Genomic DNA, 12,465 nt, shown 5'->3' with positions numbered 1-12,465 from the left:
ACCAATATTTGGCGAGCATGTAAAAGGATGCGGGGTGGAGAAGGGGGGAAAGGGAGGTGAGGGCAGGGAGCGAGTGTAGGGGGAGATGGAGCGAGTTTGGCGCTGCCGCCGCTCCAGCACTGAGGCGGAAGCGAGGGCGGATTCACCGCTCGGCTCCGCGGATGTGGACGCGCCCGAAGGCGGCTCCCAGTCCCGCACCCGAAGGCGGCTTCTAGTCCCGCGCCCGGCTCCGCTCCCCTGCCTCAGCCCCGGCCCCGGCCCGCGATGACTCCCGCCGAGCAAAACGTGACCTGGCTAATCGCGCTCGGGGTGCTGGAGTCCCCGAAGAAAACGCCGTCCGACCCCGAGGGCTTCCTGCAGAGCGCGCTGCGGGACGGGCTGGTGCTGTGCCGGCTGCTGGAGCGCCTGGCGCCCGGCTCCCTGGACAAGGTGAGGCGGGGGTGGGGAGGGAGGGAGGGAGCTGCTGGGGAGGGTGCAGGGTGAGTGCCTGGGACATGAAGCCACAACTTCATGCATTAGAGGTAATGCATATCTGACATCTAATTTTTTACTCAAATCAGCAGAACATGTTCCAACAATGCACGAATGTAAATATTACCCTATTTCTTTAGCTGTGAGCATGAGGCCTCTGAGATATGGTTAAGTAGATGACAGTGATGAAAGCTTAAAACATGCTGAGTATACTGATTGTCAAAGACCAGTCATGATCTTAAGGTATAGCAGCACAGACATGAGGGCCTGAACGGCATCCCTCTCTCCTTGTGTTCTCGTTGAGACTTGGCCCGTTGGCCTGCTGCTTCTTAACTAGGCTTATTGGATCACATTTTCCTGGCTCCTTTTCCCATTTACCTGTGCTCTTTTGATCTTCAGTTCAAACTTTGGCAAGTTTAACATCTATTCCTTGCATTCAATCCTTCCATTGCTTCTACTTTTTTCTACCTCTGGAATCCCTTCCATGTATACAACGCTCACATATCCATGCTGCATGTCCGCCCTCTTACACATTCCTAATTTCTGTCCCTTCATCACAAGCTGTTGTATCTTCTACTGCCAGTGCCCTGATCCTGGAAATCCCTCCTTCAACCATCAACACCTCTACCTCTTTTCCAGGAGAGGTCTAGTACACCTGCATCAACTGCTTGCTAGAGTAATCTGTTGTCTGAAGTTTTGGTTGGATAGGTAAACCAGGCTGAACTGTGATGAAAAAATAACTTGCAGGCAGGATCTGAAAAGTAGCTCAGTGGTGTTAGATTATATTGTTGCGGACAAAGCAGAAGTACTGTATTCACACTCCTATCTCTTGGTCTGGCTCCTCAGGGCTTGCTTTGCATGTATGTTTTGCATGCGTAGAGGCTCCCCTTTTCCACACTCAGACGTCTGCTGAAAATGACTTTTTCTCAACTCCTTCCACATCCTTCTACCATGCACTGTGCAGGGGTGATACTGAGGGAGCACAACACTGTGAGAGGGCTGTACTGAAGGAGGGTACTGAGGGTGTGCTGTACTATGGGAGGGGCAGTACTGAGGGATTGATGCATTAGTGCAGAGGAGTGCAATGCTTCTGGCCATAAAATACCCCACAGGAGATGAGCTGGAGTTCTGGTCAATCATTGTTTCTTACTCAGTGACAGCATTTCTGGTCAGCGTGATTGTGGGTTCTAGTTTTACACAGAACTAGAATACATGTTTAAAAGTTAGAACTCAATGTAGGTTTCTACTGGGACCTTTCATGTCATCATGTCACTCCCACACTCGTTCCACACACACAATCAAACACTATTCCCCACCTGTGTCTCCTTGGGACAGGCTCCCTCTTGCAGCCAGACCACAAACAATCTATCTGTTCACTCACCCGCTCATCCACATAGGATCTGGATCTCGCTGCATTCTGGACAGGTTGCATTTCATTGTCATGCAAAGATTCAAAATCTACAACATCAGTACACCAGGTGGCAAGGTATACATAAACTGTATTGACACTACTGAGTCTGAAGTCACCAGTTGTGTCCAAACATCCAGTGACAGATACTGTGTCTTTAGCTGGACGAACTCTACATTAGGTTTTGAGGAGGTTTTTACATGTTTCAGTTGAAGGAGTTTAGGGTAGACTCAGTGTTGGTTAACAGCAGGATGTCAGAAGTGGGCATCACTTCCCTGTCGGGAGGCTGTCATTCAACTGCTTCTCCATGAGGCTGTTATGTGGCAAGCAGTCCTGAGGGAGTGCAGCCCTGTTCGAAAAGCATCTGATATACTAAAGGATTTCTGCATGTGAATGAATGTAGAGGGAGTACTGTACATTTGCAGTGACAAATGGTGTGGAGAGATTGCTGCATTAATGGAGGAATTTGTGTTGAGGGTGTGCAGTGCTGCTGCAGTTGCTACGTTTCAGGAGGGATGGCTGTCCTTTAATCTTAATTTCACTAATCCTTCCTCCTTAATGATAATTTCTTAATCTTCATAGAAACATAGAAATTAGGTGCAGGAGTAGGCCATTCGGCCCTTCGAGCCTGCACCGCCATTCAATATGATCATGGCTGATGATCCAACTCAGTATCCCGTACCTGCCTTCTCTCCATACCCTCTGATCCCTTTAGCCACAAGGGCCACATCTAACTCCCTCTTAAATATAGCCAATGAACTGGCCTCAACTACCCTCTGTGGCAGAGAGTTCCAGAGATTCACCACTCTCTGTGTGAAAAAAGTTATTCTCATCTCGGTTTTAAAGGATTTCCCCCTTATCCTTAAGCTGTGACCCCTTGTCCTGGACTTCCCTAACATCGGGAACAATCTTCCTTCATCTAGCCTGTCCAACCCCTTAAGAATTTTGTAAGTTTCTATAAGATCCCCTCTCAATCTCCTAAATTCTAGAGAGTATAAACCAAGTCTATCCAGTCTTTCTTCATAAGACAGTCCTGACATCCCAGGAATCAGTCTGGTGAACCTTCTCTGCATTCCCTCTATGGCAATAATGTCCTTCCTCAGATTTGGAGACCAAAACTGTACGCAATACTCCAGGTGTGGTCTCACCAAGACCCTGTACAACTGCAGTAGAACTTCCCTGCTCCTATACTCAAATCCTTTTGCTATGAAAGCTAACATACCATTCGCTTTCTTTACTGCCTGCTGCACCTGCATGCCAACCTTCAATGACTGGTGTACCATGACACCCAGGTCTCGCTGCATCTCCCCCTTTCCCAATCGGCCACCATTTAGATAATAGTCTGCTTTCCCGTTTTTGCCACCAAAATGGATAACCTCACATTTATCCACATTATACTGCATCTGCCAAACATTTGCCCACTCACCCAGCCTAACCAAGTCACCTTGCAGTCTCCTAGCATCCTCCTCACAGCTAACACTGCCCCCCAGCTTAGTGTCATCCGCAAACTTGGAGATATTGCCTTCAATTCCCTCATCCAGATCACTTTCATGAGGCCTTTGGGTTCCGTCATTTTCTGTTGATTCTCTGTGGCTTCAATGATGAAGAAAAATTCAAAATAATTTAACGTCATATCAAGTTCTAAGACCCCTGTTATAATTTTCTGCTTTCATTGTATCTTTGGGACCCACTTTTTTTGCTATTTGTTTTTACAAAACCATAAAAGCCTTTTACATATATATATATTCCTTAGGGAGAAATTATTGTTAATTAACATGTACAATAGAAATTCACATGAAGATTCCATTTGCCAACATGATTGGTTTCTCGTTTTGAAATAGTACTTAGATTCAAACTGAAACACAGTTCGTTGTGTCATCTTCTTGTTGCACATCCCTGATGGCTAAAAATCTGAAGTGCATCAAATCCATGCTTTCCATTTTATTGTGCTTTAATAATGCCCCTAAACAGGACCTGTAATTATAAATAATTCTATGGGTATTATGAATTAATCATGCGTCAAAATAGACAAAGATATTAATAAAATATCAGAACAGGTGTGCAAATCTCCAGTGAATTTCTCTGCAGCATAATCCCACCAGTCCCAAGATAGGCTTTGCTAGGTGAGAGCAAGATCTTTGGGTGAGAGAGGGTCGCAGGGCTATTTTGGGTGATTCAGGGCTTGGGGGGTCCAGGTGATGCCCTGTCTATGTAAGTAGACCGCATGGTGCCACAAGTGAGGGGGTGGTGCTGGAACTGGATCCCATGCCAGAGTAGATCTCAGGACAGAGTGTCGATGTTACACTGGGGAGTGGATCCCACAGAAGGACAAGTAAATGCTAGGACTGGGGAGTAGATCCATCACAGGGGAGTGGGTCGCGGGACGGTGACTAGATCCCACACGGGATTGGGTAGGTTGGCCCCTTGGCAGGGCCAGAGAGTGGATCAAGATCGGGCGGCGGGTCCTGGGTCCTGGGTCAGGCCCGGATCCCAGGCCGGGCTGTGGTGTCATTTCCGTGAGCGGCGCGGTTTCCTGCAGCGCGGGGCGGAGGCAGGCGAGCCCGGGGATGGCGGTCTGGCCGCGGCCTGTCTGACGGCTCCTCTCTGCTTCTCCTCAGGTGTGTGCCGAGCCCCGCACCGACAGCGACAGTTGCGGCAACATCCGCGAGTTCCTGCGCGGCCTCGGCGCTCTGCAGATCGAGGTGAGAGCGGGCGGGGGACACGGAGCCGGGGTCGGGGAGGGGGGGGATGCGGGGAGCCGATGCCAAGGCCTGGGGAGCCCAGACCCCGCACAGCCCTGGTGATACTGGTAACACTGGTCAGGCGCCGGTTACACGGGTCGCTAATTACACTGTTTGCTGGCTTATTATACAGGTTCCACTGCTGCCTGTAATGCTGGTTAGTGTCTGGATATGCTGGTCACTGTCTGGTTATCCTAATCACTGGCTAGTTATGCTGGTCACTGTCTGGTTGTTCTAATCACTGGCTAGTTATGCTGGTCACTCTAGTTATGCTGGTCACTGTCTGGTTGTTCTAATCACTGGCTAGTTATGCTGGTCACTGTCTGGTTGTTCTAATCACTGGCTAGTTATGCTGGTCACTGTCTGGTTATTCTAATCACTGGCTAGTTATGCTGGTCACTCTAGTTATGCTGGTTACTGTCTGGTTATTCTAGTTACTGGCCAGTAATATGTCATTGGTTATGCTGGTTACTCTCTGGTTATGTTGGTTACTGCCTGTGATCTTCAGGTTCCCTGTTTGAGGCAAGGGGGCCAGGTGGTGAAAGGACTGGACGATGGACAGGGAGAGAGAGGGCACTGCAGACGATGGCTGGAAGTATCATCATGGATGCCTGACACCCTCGTCATTCCCTTTTCTCTCTTCTACCAGCTACACCACTGTCCCACCTTTTAACAAAGAATTTCATTGCATCCTGATGTATACAACCATCAACTAATCAGAATCTGATCTGAACACATATCCGATTAGGCTTTGTAGAGACAGCAGCAAATTCAGCCCTTTCCCAGCACCTGAGTCCTGCAACTTCAGAGTGTGACAGTCGTCAGCATTCGTTCATGGATAGATCCGGCCCTGAACATCTGTGATTTTTTTGGGGGGGTCTATCACCAAGTTTCTAATGTTTTGACAGCAGTTAACTTTCCTCTTGTTCCCTGGGAACAGCGTGCTGACCACTGTCCTGTGATGAACCTAAACAAGGACAATGACACTCTCAACAAAACTTTTTGGAAAATACATTTTGGTAGGAGATGGATGATGGCTTCATCCTCGATGCCATCGCCTCAAGAGCAGTATACAGTAGGAGCGAGTCACTGGCTATGCACATAATGTCCAACTGGGAGGGCAAATCTCTCTGTCAGCCAAGCAAAGTGTTGGTCTGTCTTAAAAGTTCTGGGGCTGAAACATGCTGCCAGAATAGTCAAGCATGTATGAGGCCCACTGCTTCTACTGCAGGGCCTCAGATGTACAATGCAGACTGCTCACTACCTGATTGACTTGTGGTAAAAGGTATTCTCCTGCACAAACTTTCCTATGAAGTACAGGAGGTGAGACGTGGACCGTGGATAGGTAAATGAGAGCAAGGTGGTGGACACATGGCCATACCCATGTTTAGACATGGGTAGAGCCTCAGCTCCTGGTGGTGTTGGTACCTTGGCTCTGCACACATGGTTTAATGGAATGGTGTAGTCGGCCTACTCCTGTTCCAGTATTTAAATTCTTAATTTTTAAATCTTTTTAAAAACTGGACTCTACATTTTGTAGCAACAAAATGTTCAAAGAGCTTTGTAGCTTAAAATGTGGGGATGGTGAACGTTCTGAGTACACGTATGAAGTTTGTGAGTACAGGCCATCCCAATGATGGGCACATGACTTACAGACATGTCTGCACATGACTGAACTCCAATAATATTAACGACAATCAGAGATATGTTCCTGCCTACGAGCAGCAGAACTAGTTTCCTTGCTCTCTGTGCTTTTTGCTAATTGTTATTTTTTTATTACTCTTGTGCGTTTTTGATGCTAATACTATGTAGATATAAACATTTTCCGACTTCTGGACGGAAAAAAAGGCAGTTGATTACCCAGTCGGTCTGCATGTAAAACACTGGTGGCTGTGCCAAGCTGGGATTCCCCTTTTTTGCTCTTTTTAAGAAGGGGTTCAGCCTGTGACAGCAGTTCCTGTAGCAGGGCCCACTTCTGCTTCCTGAGCGAGCTGTGGCTGCCATTTGCTGACGACATTACTGATGACACACAACAAGAAATTGAAGCATTTCCACAGTGGCGCTCACATCCAGGGCCACCAGAGGTATTAACAGAAGACAAAGTATCTAAATTTGAACTAGGAAGCATGGTCGCCAATTTGCTCATCTGCAAAAACTCTTATCCATACCTTTGGTAAGTCTAGATTGATTGTTATCGATCACTACTGGCTAACCTACTTTATTCAACCTCAAAATAATCCAAGTGTTTGCTGTTTGTCCTTGTACACTAAACCCTTCTTCCCATGAGTCTGTTTTGGTTACACGTTAAACCATGCCTTGGTTTTAGCATCCCATCGTAGTCTCGCCCCCTCCCAATCTCTGTAATTGCTAGCCAGAATCTTCTAATTCTGGCCTTATCCTTGCTTCCTGCCACTCCACCTTTGGTGGCTATTTCTCCCGAGCCTGGGTTGTCTCTTTGGCCCTCAACTGCTGCTGTTTCATTGATCTAAGACCAGACTGGATGCCTTTCCTGCCTCAGTGTCGTTTCTTGGAGCTTGAGAGGTGGGAAAGGTGCTGTGTAGGTGCAGGCTATTGTAGTGTGACAGGCAGGAATATCCCAGGCACGCAGAGGACATTTTATATTATTTGTTAAATGCTCATCTCTCAGCAGTGCCCATCTGGGGAGTAAATGTTTATTTTACTTGTAGTGTATTGGTTAGTAGATGTTGGCGATAAATCTTCTTTTTTATATCACAATTAAACTGCCAGTCCAAGACATTTACTGGACTCTGTGGGTATGTAGTAATGCCTGTCGATTTTCCAATAATGAGATTGGGATAAACTTCAGATCTTGTTTCAATTGTTGAGGATGTGGACTGCCGAGGAAGTTGATGTTATTCCTGGGGTATAACATATATAATCAAATAACAATTACAGCACGGAAAACAGGCCATCTCGGCCCTTCAAGTCCGTGCCGAACACTTATTTTCCCCTAGTCCCATCTACCTGTACTCTGACCATAACCCTCCATTCCTTTCCCATCCATATACCTATCCAATTTGTTTTTAAATGATAAAATCAAACCTGCCTCCACCATTTCCATTGTAAGCTCATTCCACGCAGCTGCCACTCTCTGAGTAAAGAAGTTCCCCCTCATGTTACCCCTAAACTTCTGTCCCTTCATTCTCAAGTCATGTACTCAGACATAAAAAGCTCTTTGATAAAATTGAAACTGTATCTGATAAATAATGGCATCAAGGAGCAGGGTCAATGGAATCCGCTGCTTCAGGTGACAGCAGAGAGTTTCACATTCAGTTTCCTCTTGCAGTTTAATCGTACCATCGGATCCCCATGGTCTATTATTCATGTAATCAAAGCAAACGTTTCATAACCCAGAATAATCATCTCAGCTGGTTGTTTATTTATTCCTCCTTATCATTCATTTATGGCAGTTTGGGGTCTTTTGGCTGCAGAAGATTACGTCTCGTGTATTTTGGTTGAACAATTTGAGTGTGGGGTTTCGGGTCGATTCCCAAGGCAGCACCTTCATTACTGAATGCTGGAATGTAACTCATCCTTATTCTTCCAACCATTCCACAGAATGTAAGGAGGCCAACTTTTCTCCCCACCTGTGTCCTCTCTCCAACCAATCTCCACTGAACCACTTCTCCTTTTGCAAGAGCCGAGTGTTTAATTGTCAACACAATGAACAATGAAATTCTTGCTTACTGCAGCTTTACAGGAACATTAACGTAATAACACAACCGATAAATATACTAATCAATAATTCTATAAATGATCAGTTATGGTATGGCAATGGTGGTGTCATTGGACAATTTTAAAGATGGTGATGGAGCAGATGGATATACAGTCATGGATATAGGGAGAGTTGAGCAGGGTACTATGGACACATCCCTCTGCTGATGATCAGCAAAGAGGAGGTGTTGTTGCCAATTCTTACAGACTGAGGTCTGTCGGTGCGGAGTGATGAGCGGAGAGCTAGTTTCCTGAGTTTATTCCTTGGAGTGAAGGAGGATGAGGGGTGATCTTATTGAGGTACACTGAGCTAACTTCCATTTAGATGGCCCCTGGGATCATTCGCAGGGACCAGAAGAGATGGTATGGTGTGGCTAGGCAATGCATCAGTTGAGGCGAGACAGGCTACTGTGGTGAAGAGACTAATTTAGGGTTTAGAACACAGGAAATGAGAATAAAAATCAGGATGTGTATTAAAACACAGCTCTGTAATTATTCCATTGGGAAAAAAATATAAGAAGCAGTCATGTAATAGAAAAACCTCGATTATTTTGGACATATTGGGGTTGAGGACATTTGGTGATTTTCCTGCAATGATTACTTGATTTCTCCAGCACAAAGTAAACTTGAAATCAATCACAGTGTCTAACCCGATCAGATGCATTCCACTCCTATTATTATTGGATCAGTGACTGTAACAAATTCCCGCAGGTGTTCGGTAAGGCTAAACCTCTGGGCTCTGTTCCCAGAATGTGGATGGATACTGATAAGTGTACACAATCATTGCGAAGCTTGCTCGGGTAGATGGAAGCAGGATATTTCAACATATTGCAGGACCAGGAAGCCAGTCACCAATGAACCCAGTGGAAAATTAAATATTCCAGGGGCCGACATGAATGTCAGGCAAATGATGAAGAGACCGGGATTAACAATTAGAAAGTGATGGGATGATGGGAGCTCCATGCATCATACTATGTGAATCTGCACTAATAACTCTGGCTAATTATAAGTGTGAACTTCATCTCGGGTTGCTGTAAACTGCTAAACTGCTTTATAGCCATTGGAATAAAGTTTGAGGTGTATCCTCATTTTAATTTGGTGGTGGAGTAAGGGATACAATTTAGCCCCAGGATATCCCATGCACTTCAAAATAATACAAAGCTGTTCAAGTAAGTAGAGAGGGGAGTAAGTAGCGGAATATCTCCACCCCCCCCCCCCCCCCCCCCACCCCCCACCACCACCACACCACAGCAGTATTGTGGGAGAACCTTCACTAGAACACAGTTCAGCTGGCAACTGACCAGCCCGCCATGGCTGGACTGTATTTCCCAGGCTTGCTTGCATCTCGTAAATACGTTTAAGAATGAAATAGTACCGTTTATCATGTCCAATGTGGATGACTCAAATTTGACAACATTGAAATCTATTTTACAGTTTTTCCATTTGCTTAATTCAAGTAATCACAATGAAGGCGTTCCAGCGCCTCTCTGCAGAAGTTTAAACAGGTTTAGATTGTCATGAAATACACTTAGCAAACTTCTACAGTGCTCTTTTGAAAGTATCCTGACAGGTTGCATCTTGTCCTAGTGCAGCAGTTCCAACGCACAGGAATGCAAGAGGCTGCACAGAGTGGTGGACTCAACCCAGTCCATCACTGGTGCAGCACTCCCCTCCCCTCTCCAGTCCCCTCCCCACTAATCCTGGGTGGACCCCACTGCCCGTCACCCACTGCCCAAGCCAATAGTTTTATTGACAAGGACAATGATAATTTTTATTTCCTGTGTTTCCGTCGCATTGAAGCTGTGTCACGCAGGTGCTGCAACCTTGACAAAGCACAAACAAATCCCATCCGGAAATCTATGCAAACAGTAGAATCTTGACTGCAGTAACCTTTCTGTCTCTCCAAGGGGAGGAAGTGAGCAGCAGGAAAGCCCCAGCAGCCACGGAGTGAGGTAGTCATTGATCAGATTTTGTCTAAGGTTTCAACGTGGATTATGCCCTCTTTATGGCTGTAAAATAAATCATTCAAATCATACCTCTATTATGTTACATGCAGCGTAGAGACCGCAAATGATTAATTTCACATATGCAAATAGATGCTGCTCGTGAAGTTCAGTTTCTGGCACCACTTGGTAAAGAGGAAGGAAGCATAGGTCAGATGGTTAAAAAAAAAACTCATTTGCTTCAAGCTGGATGCTTTATTTCCTTCTATGTTCTGACTGTGTTGAAAGCTCGACTGGAATCATCTGTACTTAAACTGTAGGTTAAGGATGTATTTAATTCTGACATCTCTTTTTAAATGTTTTCTTTGCGTTTCATTGCTTGACCACATAGAGAGATACAGCAAGGAAACAGGCCGGAGCTCCTGGAGAAAACATACGTGGTCACAGGGAGAACGTACAAACTCCGTACAAACAGCACCGGTAGTCAGGATCAAACCCAGGTCTTTGGCGCTGTAAGGCTGCAACTCTACTGCTGCGCCATCGTGCCACCCCTTTATCAATATATTTTTTTGTGATTAGCTTGTACTGAACAGAGTATCAACTAAAAATATTGCGGTTGGCATGTTAGCGTTTAAAAATATATCAAAGCATTGTAGTTATTTCTGATAATCGAGAGATCAAGAGTAATAATCCTGGCAACTTGAGTTTAAATCCCACTGTGTAAAACAAGGTTTTGAATTAATAAAATTATAATTTTGCTCTGGTCAGTGACCGTGAAGTTGTTGGGATTGTCATTTTGGAGAAGAGAACTTATCATTCCTGACCTGGTCATACTCGATTTAACTCTGGCCACACAATGTGCTTGTTTTAGTTCAGTGTTGTTTAGTAAGATCAAGCTTGCTACCACCTCCTTACAAGTAAAGATGCATGATACATTCTGACCTTGCCAGCTCTCTTCATATCTTTAGAATGTACTGAATCTGGTGTTCTTTTACTAGTTTGCATTGAATATATTTAATTTTGCTGTTTGCAGCAAACGTTCGATGTCTATGACCTGTACAAGGGGCAGAACTTCAACAAGGTTTTGACCACCCTTTCAGCACTTAACAAGGCCACGGAAGGTAGGACATGGCTCTTTTATCTTCATATCTGCTGCGTGATAACAGATAATATCTTGTGTCTAGCTTGTTTTGCATTTTATGCTTGCTCTGTCTTGCACATTGCGTATTGTGCATTGTGTGCCTTGTTCAGTGCATTTTGTACATTGTTGAGTAAATGCTCATTGCATCGGAAACCTCTTATATCTCCATTGCATGTGTCTGGCTCAGCGTATTGTCGGAGTAGCTCGCAGGTGATGGAGGTGTGTCTGTCCAGGAGTGTGAATACACATCCCATCCGAATATGGGTTTGAAAGTGGAAGTGAGCTGATTTTCTCAGAGCATCACTGATGGTGGAGCCAAGTTATCAAACAAAATGAACCGAAATGTCATAGTTAAAGGGCTGTCCCACTGTGGCGACCTAATATACGAGTTTAGACGAGTTTGCCCTGGACTCAAACTCGCAGCATGGTCGACACAAGGTCCTATGAGGTCACTGGAACTCTCCTTCATGCTCGAGGGAAGTTCTCGAATACTCGTGGCCTCAGCTAGGTTGCGGAAAAATTTTCAGCATGTTGAAAAATTTTCCGAGTAAAATTTGGTCGGCATGGCTCTTTTTGACTCTTAGTGCAGTGGAGTGGGGTTGCTATTTAGTTACAGGAAGTTGAGGGCAGCCGTAGGCAATCTCCATCGCTGACCGGGCATTTTGATTGGCTCATTGGAGTTTTCAGGACCAGGGAAAACCGACCGGTAGGTAAAATGCCTGCTAAACTTTATTATACTTCTTAAAAGTGTCTCCACTCCTTCCCCCCCCCCCCCCCCCCCCCCCCTTCTCTCCCCTTCTTTTCGCCCCCCGCGCTCTCCAAAGGACTTACCGTACACTGTGGCAGCCGTTTACCTTCCTTTTCATCGCGGGTGTGAATTTCATCGCGGGCGGTCGATCCAGCTCGAGGTTTTCCAAGCAAGTGCCCTCGAGGTTGAAGGTCAAAGGCACTCTTCTTAACTCGCGGATAAGGTCACCGCAGTGGGACAGCCCCTTTATGAAGCAAAATAAGTTTTCTCTGGAACAG

General features: G+C 45.8%; 1 protein-coding gene across 4 annotated transcripts in view; it reads left to right on the top strand.

Moving 5' to 3' along the window:
- The first annotated feature begins 176 nt into the window (after nt 1-176).
- arhgef6 (Rac/Cdc42 guanine nucleotide exchange factor (GEF) 6) overlaps nt 177-12,465 on the top strand; it is a 75,885-nt gene continuing 63,596 nt past the window's right edge. For 2 of the 4 annotated variants that reach the window (XM_055643958.1, XM_055643957.1), the window contains exons 1-3: nt 177-429; nt 4,498-4,581; nt 11,332-11,419. In XM_055643958.1, coding sequence (XP_055499933.1) covers nt 265-429; nt 4,498-4,581; nt 11,332-11,419 — 337 coding nt within the window. In that variant the 5' untranslated portion in view covers nt 177-264. Of the gene's footprint in view, nt 430-4,150; nt 4,212-4,497; nt 4,582-11,331; nt 11,420-12,465 lie in introns of those variants that run through there. The other 2 variants (XM_055643959.1, XM_055643960.1) reach the window with 2 other exon arrangements.

This window comes from Leucoraja erinacea, chromosome 12 (genome assembly GCF_028641065.1).
Source record: "Leucoraja erinacea ecotype New England chromosome 12, Leri_hhj_1, whole genome shotgun sequence".
Taxonomy (NCBI): domain Eukaryota; kingdom Metazoa; phylum Chordata; class Chondrichthyes; order Rajiformes; family Rajidae; genus Leucoraja; species Leucoraja erinaceus.
This window is presented reverse-complemented; position numbering and strand designations above follow the sequence as displayed.